This window comes from Chionomys nivalis, chromosome 6 (genome assembly GCF_950005125.1).
Source record: "Chionomys nivalis chromosome 6, mChiNiv1.1, whole genome shotgun sequence".
NCBI lineage: Eukaryota > Metazoa > Chordata > Mammalia > Rodentia > Cricetidae > Chionomys > Chionomys nivalis.
Window position 1 is genome coordinate 89060726 of NC_080091.1, and position 13838 is coordinate 89074563.

Below are 13838 nucleotides of genomic sequence, written 5' to 3' on the forward strand. Positions count from 1 at the left end.
TGCCTTTACCTGCTGACCCATCCCATCACACTGACCCTGTGATGTTTTCTGTAGTGCTTACTGCGGTGGTTGTAAATTCACATTATTTCTAGCCCCTTGGTTCCATGGGCAATAAAGCTAACTACAGGGCAATGCTAAATATTGAAATAGAAACCTTATAGGAATAAAGAAAGAGAGAGGGGGAAGAAAGGCAAATGACTGCAAATTAATCCCCCCATACACATATCTGACCTCTAAGTGGAAGAAGCATGCTCAAAAGAGAGCACGCAAGGCCCCACAGAGCATGGGAATAGGCTTCCTTCTAGCCTGTGAAGTGTTGTCAAAGGCTTTACTAATCTGCCACTGAGCTTCTGGGGCTCTTCCCAGTAGAGATTCCCTCATTTTATCATCTTCTTGTGCCAAAATCTGAAGAACACAGTTGTATATTTTTAAAGCTAATTTCCCTTCTTATCTTACCAAATGCCCCCTTGAATCGGGAGCATGGAGAATTGACAATGTCCTTGAATCAAGGAAAAAGTTGGAATTTGGGGAATCTCCATGAGTCTGGCAGCTACATGGCATTTTCTGTAGAAAAGCAGAAGGGAGATGCGCCCCTTTCTGAGTAACTGGGACCTACGGTTGAGGCTGTGGAGAAGTGGGAGTCATGGGATGGTGTTAAAGCCAGGTTAATTGGTATTTCGACTAAGTCAGCCAAGTTGGCCATTACAGAGCTAAGATCTACACTGATTTAGTCTACTAAAGGGAAAAAATGATCAATCACTTTTTGCTATAGTTTGGATAAGTATGATCAAAAGCTCACGTGTTAAAGGCTTGATCACCTGTCCACAGCCCTATTGGTGATTGTAGAACCTCTAGAAAGACGGGTATAGTGGGAGAGTTTGGCTCACTCAGGGTGTGCCTGGAAAGGCAACTGTAGAACATTGGCTTCTTTCTCCCTTGAGTTCCCAAGTGTCATGAAGTGACTGCCTCTGACACACATGCCCACCAAGAAGTGTCGCCTCACCACAGGCACCAAAGCAACAAGGCCAAGTGTCCATACGGTGAAACTACCAAAACTCTGAACCAAAATAAATGGTTTCCTATAATCAGTTGATTTTCTTAGGTATTTATTGCTCAGAAAGCTAAATGCCAGGAATATTGAAGTATGCTACGTTTGCATCCATTCAAAATTCTTCATGGCTGCAGCAAATAGACAATGGTCAAGAAGAAAATTTGTGTTTTCTTTTGTTTTTAAAACAAGCATACTATAAAATTCTGAATGAAACTAGAGTTTCTTTGCTCAGCCTCCTGACTTCCTATACAGGGTCTTCCTTGTCTTTTCTAAGGCTTATTGGTCTCTCAGGGTCCAGGATGGTCTCCTTTCTCTATGCTCATCTGTGAGTGAGTCCATGAAGTCCTAGAATCATGGCAACAATTCCCAGGTTGATGTCCCACCTAAGATGTCTTCACATCATATGAATTGTCCAGCTAACCACACAGTTGGATATCTAAACTGCCATTTCCACTTGACTTACAAATGGGAATCCTTCATTTTCTTCTTAAGCATGTCTTTCCCCCTTACATCAGTAAATTGTATCCACTCTGTTTATTTAGAACAAATACCTCAGCATCATTTGGACATCTTTGACTTTTATTCTACATCTATGTCATCAGCAAATCCTATTGGCTGTCTTCAAAACATATGCAAACTAACCCCAGCAAACCTTCCACTGGACTTGAGCCCACCTCAGCTCTAGGCCAGGAGGTGTCTCTTTCCTTGTGACACCCGAAACTCTTTGGCTTTTGTACGTGGCATCTCAGCTATCTACAGCTCAGAAGCCAGAGAGAAGCTCACAAAAATGGACTAATTATTCTGAGGAGTTCTACAAATCACTCCCACTGTTTTCATGACCTTGCCTTTGCCCCCTTCTGTTCATTGTTTATCCCTGGCATGATAAAGAAGGCCCACTGTGTCCTAGATGCTTGTAAGTATGTGTGAATGCAATCCTTACTCATCAGGAAATGACAAGCTGAAAATACAATTCTTAGACACCGAGTTTATTAAAAGCAAAAGAATAAAAGTATTATATAGACACAGAGAAACTGTCTCCATGTCTTCTAACCTGTTTCTTGGAGCTACTCATGGTAGATTTCAGGTTCTGAAAGCTTACTGACTTGCTATGGAGAGAGTCAGTCATTACAGGTCTGCTCTTAATGACAGTTATTCTTTCAAGATCCATCTGGACTCCACGTGAGCTTTGCTGTCAGACAGTTTGTCTTTTAAGTTCTTTCCTCACATCGTACTCACTTTGATGTCCCCATATGACATCGAGGTGGCAAATAACATGCATCCTAAAGATGGCATCAGATAGCCTTATGTCAGGCTACTCCACTTACTGTGTAAGCTTAAACAAATGTCTTAGCCTCTCTATTCCTCAGCAGCTTTATATGAAAGAAGAAATAATAAAGTTACTTTTATTATTAAATCAAATTAATAAATGTAAAACACAACAGTACTTTGCATGTAATAGGTTTCATTGGTGATGTTGATCTCAATTCTAGATATTCTTTATGTGAATTAAAATGTAAATAAAGAGATCTTGTATGCGATCGAAGTTGAGTTGTTACAAATTTTAAATAATTATTCTTTTATTTACCTTATTAGTTCATTACATCATCTAATTATTTTTATGTAAGCTCCTTGCCAATTGCAGATAAAACACTCATAGAGAGGAAAAATCAAAATATACTAGTAAAAAGAAAATCAACAAAGTATAAAGCAGACAGGAAGAGAGAAAAAAGAGAATAAAAGAACCATGGGTTGAAAATAAAAACTAAAATAAAATGTATGATTTTTTCCTATCAGTAATTACTTAAGGCATGCGTAAGATGAACTCCTCAATCCAAGAGAGAGAATGGTGAGATTTACCTGTGCGTTCACTGTGTATGGGAGTTAGACTTAGGGAGATGAACGTGCCGAAAGTGAGGGGATGCAGGGCACCCACACCAATGTTATACAATGGACATCAGTATCTATAATCTATGCGGTTATGCATAAATTAGACCTAAGAAGCTTTAGCTCAAAATCTGCCAGCAGACACCAAATATCAAAGATAAGAAGCATTATTGTTTGATAAGGTTTTCAGTTCCCAACTATAAATATACATACACCCAATGCAAGAACACCTAGAAATATAAGCAAATATTGGCAGACCTGAAAGGCAAAATGATTCTCACCACATACGGAGTCCAGCAGACAGGACACTCTTGTGAATTAATGAAACATCTTTGCTACTCACAGACGGGCAACAGGAGATGGCAAATTACTGAGCTTAGTGGCATTAGTGCATTGTTTGGGGCTCATGAAAGCTGTACATGCAGAATGGACTCTGACCTGTATATGCGCCACACAGCATTGCAGTTGAGTAGTGATGAGGAGATGCCTGCCTGAGTCTCTACCATTAATAAGCAAGATGTCATAGGCTCAAACATATCGCATTCCGAGAAGGACAGATTCCAAGTTTCTCTGGCCAATACTTCCTGATGTTGACTCCTAGAACACTCTACAGTCATTGCTAGGAACTGCAAGCACGAAAAAGAATCTAGGCTTGTCCAAAGCCACCCAGGGAAATGTCACACAGATAGAAACAGCTGTAATAATAGAAGGGCTCAGTATCTCACCTTTACAATGGATGCATCAAGGCAGAACATCAATAAGGAGACAGTGGCTTGATTATTCAAGCATTTGCAAGATAAAGTATGTAAAAATCCTTTCCTTCTTCCCTGCTTTAGGGTATGGAGTAGACAGAGTTGAAAAGGATGGAAGGCAGCAAGAATTTATGAATTCAAGCCCACATATCACATAATAGAGTCTGGAAAGGTCAGACATCGGTGACACTGGGAGAAAAGGTTAATCTTGATGGATGACTTGACAGAACTCAGAATCACCTAGGAGATACACGTCTGGGCATGTCTATGAGGATGCTTTCACAGAGATTTAAGTAAAGAGGGAATACCCATCCTGAATGTCCACAGCAGCTTTGGTCCAGCTACTGTGCCTGTGCAAATATAAAGGAGAAAACTAGACGGCCCCAGTGCCCATCTCTCAACGCTTTCGGACTGTGTGTATGATGTGAGCAGCTGCCTCAGGCTCCCAGGACCACAGCTCTAGCCATGGTACACTGTATCCTCAAACTGAGAGCCAAAATAAATCCTTCCTTTCTGGAGTTGCTTCTATCGAGAATTTTTCTTTAAGCAACCAAAAAAGTAGCTTAGACCCTCAGTATATGATGGCTAAGGATGGAAACACCAAAATTGGGGAGATTGGAGTTCAAATCACAGAGTTGCAATTTACAGGCTTGGGACCTTCAGTGGAGTGACCTTGGGGGAGTTTTGTAACCTGAAATTTCCCCATCTTTTCTGTTTAAAACTATATCAGATCACTCTTACAGTATTATTTAAATGCATAAAATACAGTATATTGTTTTTAATTTTTATCTCACTCTTACATGTAGTGAATAATTTACTGCATGCAAATTACTTAACACAGTACCTAGTTATGTTACTATATACACAAAGAACCACCTAGTAAAATGAATACTAGTTTTAAAAAAGATGAAACCTAAGGGATGTGGCTTTCCAGGATTAACTAAGAAGCATCAACATTACCTGTGCAGTTTTCCCCAGGAGCCCCACAGAGAGAGCCATTGGTTTCAGGTGTTCTGGTTGTGTTCCCATCTGCCACCACACAATGGAGAGTTGCAAGACCTTCAGATTAGAAACAGAACCAGAAAATAAGTTTGAAACTTCGCTTAATATAAAATATTCTCTAAATTTCATGTCCCACTCTGGACAACAGGAAGCCTATCCTTTATGCTGCATGAAGTCCTCTCCCAGCAGGAAAACGACCAGGGAGCAGCAGGACTTAACGTGTTCAGCTCAGTGTAAGACAGAATTTTCAAGATAGGACAACTTCCTATAACTACACGTCCTTAGGGGGGAGACTTGTCTATAGCCCACAGTGGAGGTTTGTCACAAAAGCATGGTAGAGGGATGGGATCCAGGCCCCAGATAAATACATGGATGAAGATGCAGAGAGAATAAGTGATGAGGGCTCATGGCAGAGGAACTATTTCATTCCCCACAGCCATGTGCTCTGTTGTTTCTCAGAGGCTAACTTCCAAGTGTACTTCCATTGCTGAAGCAATCAAACAGAGAGTCAATCGATGGGGACCTTTTTTTATTGTTGGTATTAAACCCAGGTTTTATGCATACCCGGCAAGCCCTCTGCCATCAACCCATACCCCCATAATGATTCTTTAAGAATTTTAGGTCCCTCAATTTAATAATCTCTAAGAGGGATTTTATATTCTCCTGAGAAGAACAAAGGTGTTGTTAGAATGGCTGAGAAAAGAATGCCTGGTACCTGTTTTAATCCTGATATGAGAAGTCATATATGAGACCACCAAGGAAATTAGCATGGACTGGATGTTAGATCTGACTAAAGAATTGCAAACATTTCAAAATACAGTAGGGACATTGTACTTTATATTAAGAATTCATATATCACAAATATATTTAAATAGTCATTAAAGAATTTACATAAAATTCACTTTATTATCATAACCATTATTATTTTGTGATATTGGCAATTAATCCCACGGCCTTTGGATTGCTGGGCAAGTGCTATACCACTGAGCTACACCTGCCTTGAGCCTCATTTTAAAATAACATAATGGGACTGTGGTACAAGATGAGGAAAGAAAGACAAAGATGAAGTCAAACTCATCACATGTTAATAGTTCTTGAAGCTGAATGTTGAATGAATCAAGGTTTATTATGCCAGTATTTCTAGTTCATATATGTTAAAAAATGTCCGTGCTGTAAAGGGGAGAGAATAGGAAAGGGTAGAAGACACAAGAGTAAGAAAAAATGGTTTGGGAATTGGCTGCTCCTTAATTCAAAGCCTTGTTGACAGTGTTGAGTATGTGAAGTATGTGTTAAGGATACAGATCACCAAATACGTCCTGGCATATAATCAGTGCTCAGTAAATTGCCTCATTGTTATGCAGCTGACAGAAATAACAGGCATTCCTATTGGTTGTTGGAAATTATACATCTGGACAACAGTTGCTAGGCAACATGTTCTTCAATTCCATTTAATTCAACAAACAATCATGAAGCTTTGGAAACATCCAGGTGGATCGGATACACTTGATTCTCAGGATGCTCTGTAGTGACGAGGCAGACAAGGAGCTGACAAATTAGCCATGACACAAAACCATAGCAGTGTGCCAGGAAACAATGGCTAGCTAATTTTAACTTCAATACTCCCCCCCCAACAGCCTTTATAATGTCAGATTTGTCAGTTATCAAATTGGAAAAGATTGCTTTAAAGAAAGAAGAAGAATTAAATGTTGGAGAAATTCAACAGAAGTGGAAACTCAAATCACTGGTGATGGGCAAATTAACCCTTGTTTTCTGGAGGACACATTAACACAAAACATAAAACAAAAGTAACTAAATGCATGCAATTCTTCATGTCCAGTACTTATAAACACCGTTGTCACCTGCACATAGGGGGTCTAGTTCAGTCCTATGTAGGTTCCTCAGTTGTCAGTCTAGAGTAAGTGAGCTCCCACTAGCTCTGGTAAGATGTTTCTGTGGGTTTCCTCATCATGGTCTTGTCCGCTTTGTTCATATTATGACTCCTCTTTCTCTACGATTGTGGTCTGGAAGCTCAGCGCAGTGGTTAATTGTGGACCTCTGCATCTGTTTCTGTTTCTGGATAAGGGTTCTAGCTTCTATGGGGTGGTGGATTGTAGGCTGGTTATTCTTTGCTTTATCTATTTATGAGTGAGTACATACTATATTTGTCTTTCTGGGCTTCCTTACTTGGATGGTTTCTTTCCTAGTTCTGTTCATTTGCCTGCAGATTTTAAGATGTCATTGTTCTTTACCACTGAGTAATATTTCATTGTGTAAATATACCACATTTTCTTTACCCATTCTTTGGTTGAGGGACATCTAGGTTGTTTCAAGATTCTGGCTATTACAAATAATGCTGCTATGAACATAGTTGGGAAAATGTCCTTGTGGCAGGAGTGTGGCCCCTTTGGGTATATGCCCAAAAGTTGTATTGCTGGGTCTTGAGGTCGGTTGATTCCTAATGTTCTGAGAAATCACCATCTTGAATTCCATAGTAATTGTACGAGTTTATACTCCTACCAGCAATGGAGAAGTATTCCCCTTCCCCTTACTCCACATCCTCTGAAGCATAACCATCATCTGTGGTTTTTTTTTTTTTATTTTAGCCATTCTGATCAGTGTAAGATGATATCTCAGAACTGTTTTGATTTGTATTTTTCTGATGACTAAGAATGTTGGACATATCCTTAAGTGTCTTTCAATCATTTGGGATTCTTCTGTTGATAATTCTCTGTTTATATCTGTATCCCATTCTTAATTGTATTATTTGGTAGTTTGATGTCTAGTTTCTTGAGCTCTTTATATAGTTTGGAGACCAGCCCTCTGTCAGACGTGGGGTTGGTAAAGATATTTTCCCATTACTTAGGCAGCCATTTTGCCTTGCTGACCATGTCCTTTGCTTTCCAGAAGTTTTTCGGTTTCAGGAGGTCCTATTTGTTAATTGTTGCTCTCAGTGTTTATTCTACTTGCGTTATATTTAAGAGGTGGACTCCTGTACCAATGTGTTCTAGGGAACTTCCCATTTTCTATTCTGTGAAGTTAAGTATGGATGGATTTATGTTGATGTCTTTGATCCATTTGGACTTGAGTTTTGTGCATGGTGATAGATATGGATCTATTTGCATTCTTCTACAAGTCAACATCCAGATATACCAGCACCATTTGTTGAACATACTTTCTCTTTTCCATTTTATATTTTTAGATTCATAGGTATGTAGATTGATATCCTGGTCTTTGATTTGATTCCATTTGTCCTTCTGTCCGTTTTTATGTCAATACCAAGCTGTTTGCATCACTGCAGCTCTAGAATAGAAGTTAGGAATTGAAGTTAGGAATGGTGATGCCTCCAAAAGTTCCTTTATTGTACAGAATTCTTTTGGCTATCCTGAGTTTTTCTTTTTCTATATAAAGTTGAGTATTGTTCTTTCGAGGTCTGTGAAGAATTGTGCTGGTATTTTGATGGGTATTGCATTGAATATGTAGATTGCTTTTAGGTAAGATTGTCATTTTTACTATGTTAATCCTACCTATCTATGATCATGGGAGATTTTTACATTTTCTGATATCCTCTTTAATCTTATTCTTTAAAGACTTAATGTTCTTGTCATACAGGTCTTCTACTTGTTTGGTTAGAGTTACCCCAAGATATTTTATGTTATTTGTGGCTATTGTGAAGGGTGATGTTTCTCTTATTTCTTTCTCAGTCCATTTATCATTTGTATAAAAGAGGGCAACTAATTTTTTTGAGTTAATTTTGTATCCTGCCACATTACTGCAAATGTTTATTAGCTGTAGGAGTTCCCTGGTAGAACTTTTGGGGTCATTTATAAGTACTATCATATCATTAGCAAAGAGCAAAATGTTGACTCCTTTCTTTTCAATTTATATCCCCATTGATCTCTTTTTGTTGTCTTATTGCTCTAGCTAGGACTTTGAGTAGTATATTAAATAAATATGGACAGAGTGGACAGTCATGTCTTATTCCTGATTTTAGTGGAATCACGTTGAATTTCTCCCCATTTAGTTTGATGTTGGATGTTGGCTTGCTGTATATTGCCTTTATTATTTTGAAGAATATTCCTTGTATCCCTGTTCTCTCCAAGAACATTTTCATGAAGAGATGTTGGATTTTGTTGATAGCTTTTTCGGCATCTAATGAGATAATCATGTGGGGTTATTTCCTTCAGTTTGTTTATATGGTGGATTACATTGATGATTTTTTTGTATGTTGAACCATTTCTTCATCTCTGAGATGAAGCCTACTTGATCATGGTGGAAATGTTTCTGGTGTGTTCTCGAATTCAGTTTGCCCGTATTTTATTGATTATATTTGCAACAATGTGCATGAGGAAGATTGGTCTGTAATTAATTCTCTTTCTTAGTAATGTCTTTATGTGGATTGGGTATCAGGGTAACTGTAGTCTCATAAAAAGAGTTTGGTAGTGTTCTTTCTGTGTCTATTGTGTGGAACAATTTGAGGAGTACTAGTATTAGCTCTTCTTTGAAATTCTGGTAAAATTTTGAGTTGAAAGCATCTCATTGATTCTTTGTATTGCTTTCTTTGTTTCTATTTTATTGATTTCAGCCCTCAATTTGATTGTTTCCTGCCATATACCCCTCCTTGGTGAATTTGCTTCTTTTTGTTCTAAAGCTTCCAGGTATTCTGTTAATACCCTAGTGTGGAATTTCTCCAGCTTTTTAATATATGCATTTATTGCAATGAACTTTCCTCATAACAGTGTTTTCATTGTGTCCCATAAGTTTGGGTATGTTGTGGTCATTTTAATTGTATTTTAGAAAGTCTAAAGAGACCACAGATGCCAGCCCAGACTACTATATCCAGCAAAGCTTTCAATCACCATAGATGGAAAAAAATAAAATATTCCAGGATAAAACCATATTTAAACAATACCTATCTACAAATCCAGTCCTACAGAAAGTACTAGAAAGGAAACACACACAATGTCATCAACAACAACAAAAACAAAAGAACAGGAACTAGCAATCACTGACCGTTAATATTCCTTAATATAAATGGACTCAATTCACTTATAAAGAAGCAGGTTAACAGACTGGATAAAAAACAGAATCCATCCTTATGCTTCATACAAGAAACAGACTTCAGCTTCAAAAACAGACATTACCTCAGAGTAATGGTTGAGAAAACATTTTCCAATTAAATGGTTCTAAGAAACAAGCTGGTACAGCTATTCTGATATCTATCTTTTGTTATATCTCCAATATATACAAAGAACTCAAGAAATTAGTCATCCAAAGAACAAATAATCCTATAAAAATGGGGTACAGACCTAAATAAAGAACTCTCAACAGATGAATCTAAAATGACTGAAAGACACTTAAGGAAATACTCAACATCCTTAGTCATCATGGAAATGCAAATCAAACTAAAATCAATCAAAAAAGATGAAGAAAGACATTTCATGTTCATTACAGGAAAAATCCATCAAGAGCAAGTCTCAATTCTGAATATCTATGTCCCAATTAAAATGGTACCTACATTTGTAAAAGAAACATTACCAAAGTTTAAATCACTTATTAAGCCCCACACACTAATAGTGGGGAACTTCAAAACCCCACTCTCATTACTGGACAGGTCTACCAAACAGAAACTTAACAAAGAAAGAAAGGAACTAACAGTGTCATAGTCTTAACTAACATCTGTAGAACATTCCACCCAAACACAAAATAATATATCTTCTTTTCAGCACCTCATGGAACCTTCTCAAAAACTGACCACAAGCTCATTAGCAAAGCAAACCTCAACAGATACAAAAAATTAGAATAACCCCATGTATCTTATCAGATCACCATGGCTTAAAGCTATAATTCAACAACAACAACACTTACTTCAGAAAACCCAGAAGCACATGGAAATTGAACAATACTCAACAGAATCACCACTGGGTCAAGGAAAAAACAGTCTATTTTTAAATCCAAAAATCCCAGCAACAAATTCTGCTGAGAAACAATAAAACACAGTTAACTAATTTTTTTTTTTTGCTTTTTCGAGACAGGGTTTCTCTGTGGTTTTGGAGCCTGTCCTGGAACTGCTCTTGTAGACCAGGCTGGCAGTTAACTAATTTCTAAAATCCAATTCATGAGTTGGTTTTCCCCCTGAAACGAAATGAGGAAACCTTAACTCTATAGTTCATGTACTCTAATGGCTTGAGAAAAAGAAGAAAGAGAGGGGGAAGGGAGAAAGGGAATATGGGAGGGAGGGAGGAAGAAAGGAAGGAAAGAGGGAAGGAAGAGGGAGTGAGGGAGGAGAAAGGGGGAGATGGAGGAAGAGAGGGAGGGAAGTTTACCAAAAGGATGTACTGGGGAGATGACTCCATCAGTAAGGGATGAGCATGATATCTGATCCCCTGGCACCCACTTACAAAGTCAGCATGATGTCACACATTTGAAACCTAGGTGCTGGGGGAGGGGAAGAGACAGTTATCCACGGAGCTTGCTGTCCCGCCAGTATAGCCCAGTGATGGAGGTGGGTCATCTTTCTATCTGTTGTTTCATTGGTTAAGTAATAAAGAAACTGCCTTGGCCCCTTTAATAGGACAGAAAATTAGGTAGGCGGGGTAAACAGACAGGATGCTGGGAGAAAGAAGCTGAGTCAGGGAGTCGCCATGATTCTCCCACTCCAGACAGACGCAGGTTAAGATCTCCCTGGTAAGCCAGCTCATGGTACTACACAGAATATTAGAAATGGGTTAGATCAATATGTAAGAGCTAGCCAATAAGAGGCCGGAACTAATGGGCCAGGCAGTGTTTAAAAGAATACAGTTTCCGTGTAATTATTTCGGGGCATAAGCTAGCCATGTGGGCGGCCGGGTGCCGGAGACGCAGCCCCGCCGCTCTTATTACAACAGCCCAGGTGAGCTCTGGGTTCAGTGGAAAACCCTGTCTCAAAAAATAAGACAGACAGCAATAGAGGAAGGTGCCCAATATGATCTCTGACCTCCACGTGCATGTCCACACATACACACACACACACGTACATGCGTGGAATTTGTATAAAGAAAGAAGAAGAGAAGGAAGGGAGGGGAAAGGAGAGAGGAAGAGCAATCTAAATCTAATAGAGATTCAGTATCTATAAGCTAAAAGTGGAAATATTTATTTCTCAGGATTATTATACAGTTAAGAATCATCAGAAAGTAGCTTAGACTACTACACCATCTTAATCCAGCAGGCTTTATTCCTAGGATTATTTATAATTTAACCCACGATTCTACACTTCTGTTTAATGGAGGGAACCCCGATTTCATTGAAACCTCACAATTATTCACATAGACCATCAGACTAAGGTCTATGGTCAGGCTCCTTCTGCTAACCCCCACTTCACATTCTGGCATTGGGTGACAAAGAGGCCACAAGCTCAGAGGTAGACAGGGCCAAGAGAGGAGGCATTTCCAGATAAACCAGCCAAGAAAAGGGTTCTGAGCAACATATGCTCAATCTCCTACTGCCGTCCAGCCCATCTCCAGATAACAACTGGTGGCCATAAACCTCTCTGGGAGAAAAAAGCACTTTTGGCCCGAAGAGATTCTAATAATTGAGCCAAGGCAGTTCCTCTCAAATCAGAATTTACTCCTTCCATCTTTATAATGGAAGATAATAACTTTCCCTCAGAGAATCTGGCTGGGATGAAGACATAGGAGATCTTTAAGTACCACAGACCCCATGAGGTTTTCTGTCTTCATTTTAAGACTACTGGGGTCTTCACAGGACTTTATGATCTGTAAGAACAGACTGAGAAATCAGCGAAAGAGTCACAAAGCCAATTACCAAATACTACAGGCTGCTTTGCAAAGAACACTCTTGCTCCATCCATTAGTCAACAAGTGTCCATTACACACCATGTGCTTAGTACTGATGCAAGACGCTGAAGGCTGAAAGATAAAGATATTAGGCTAACCTTAAAGATCTCATATTCTAGCTCGAGAGATGCACAGATCATCCAGGTGCTGTGCAATTAACAATGAGAGAGGTAACACATAAGGAAGCCCAAAAGAAAGTCAGCTCTGCTTGGGGGCAAAGGTTTCCTGTAGAGGCTGAAGTTTAAGTTGAGTTTTTAATGAAGAATAAATGACTTTTAAAGTATCAATTAATTACTTGTTGAAAGATGTTCAAGTAGAATCATCACAGCGGTCAGCATCCATGTGGTCATAATAATGTAAACATTGGTCATTCACACAAAGTTTTCATAAAATTGGAAATAATAATTACCCAGCTGTTGTGGGCACTTGTCCATCTGGAATAGCAGCTGGGTTTTTATTATTATTATTATTTTGAGGTTTTGTTTTTTTTTTTTCTTTCTTTTCTTTTTTCTTTCCTTTTTTTTTTTTTGGTGGGCAGGAGGTTTGGTTTCTTGAGAAAGGATTTTTCTATGTACTTTTAGAGTCTGCTGAGGAACTTGCTCTGTACAGAATGGCCTTGAACTCACAGAGATCAGCCTGCCTCTGCCTTCCAAATGCTGGAATTAAAGGCCTGCACCACCACTGACTGGCCTGGCCTTTCAGAAGTCATTCACTTGCACTTCCTGCTAATTCAGGTAATATTGTTTTCCTTCTCAGGTCTTTAACGGGGTTGAGGATTAGATAGCTACAGTTACAATACTCTCATATTTTAGCTAGGGCATATTAGATACAAGACTTAGATTTTTCAAGATAGGAAAGCTATTGGAATAATCTCTGTGATTTGCCAATTACCTATAGCCTGGTCATTTAGTATGTGTTTCTTGTTTGACATTGTTCTTGTTGGATGTGTTTTCATTTTAGTTTATTATTTTATTATTATATTTATTTATTACTATGCTATTACCTTTTCTTTCTTCTGCACACCACTTAGTAGTTGTTTTTATTGTAAATAGTTTTATGTTAGAATTAGAACCTTCTTATTTAGAAAAAAAGGGGGGAAGCATTATTGGATTTTGATCTGTTTAGCCAATGACTTTGAGGGCAGCAAGCCCTGGTGCGTGGTCTTCCTGCATGACAACTATGAGCTGAGGAGAAGGGTCTCTCGCTCTCTTGCTCTCTTGCTCACTTGGGTGGTCAGAGCAGAGCAGGCGACTTGCTATTGGTGCTCTTCCCGCATGGGCAGAATGACTAGACAAAGGAGCTGGATCAGCGGCCACT

The 13838-nt window shown here is 38.8% G+C and overlaps 1 protein-coding gene across 1 annotated transcript in view; it reads right to left on the reverse strand.

Annotated features, from left to right (window-relative positions):
- Btc (betacellulin) overlaps positions 1–13838 on the reverse strand; it is a 48236-nt gene that overhangs the window by 13421 nt on the left and 20977 nt on the right. The window contains exon 2 of the mRNA XM_057772528.1: positions 4648–4746. Within this exon, the coding sequence (XP_057628511.1) occupies positions 4648–4746 (99 nt within the window). The remainder of the gene's footprint in view (positions 1–4647; positions 4747–13838) is intronic.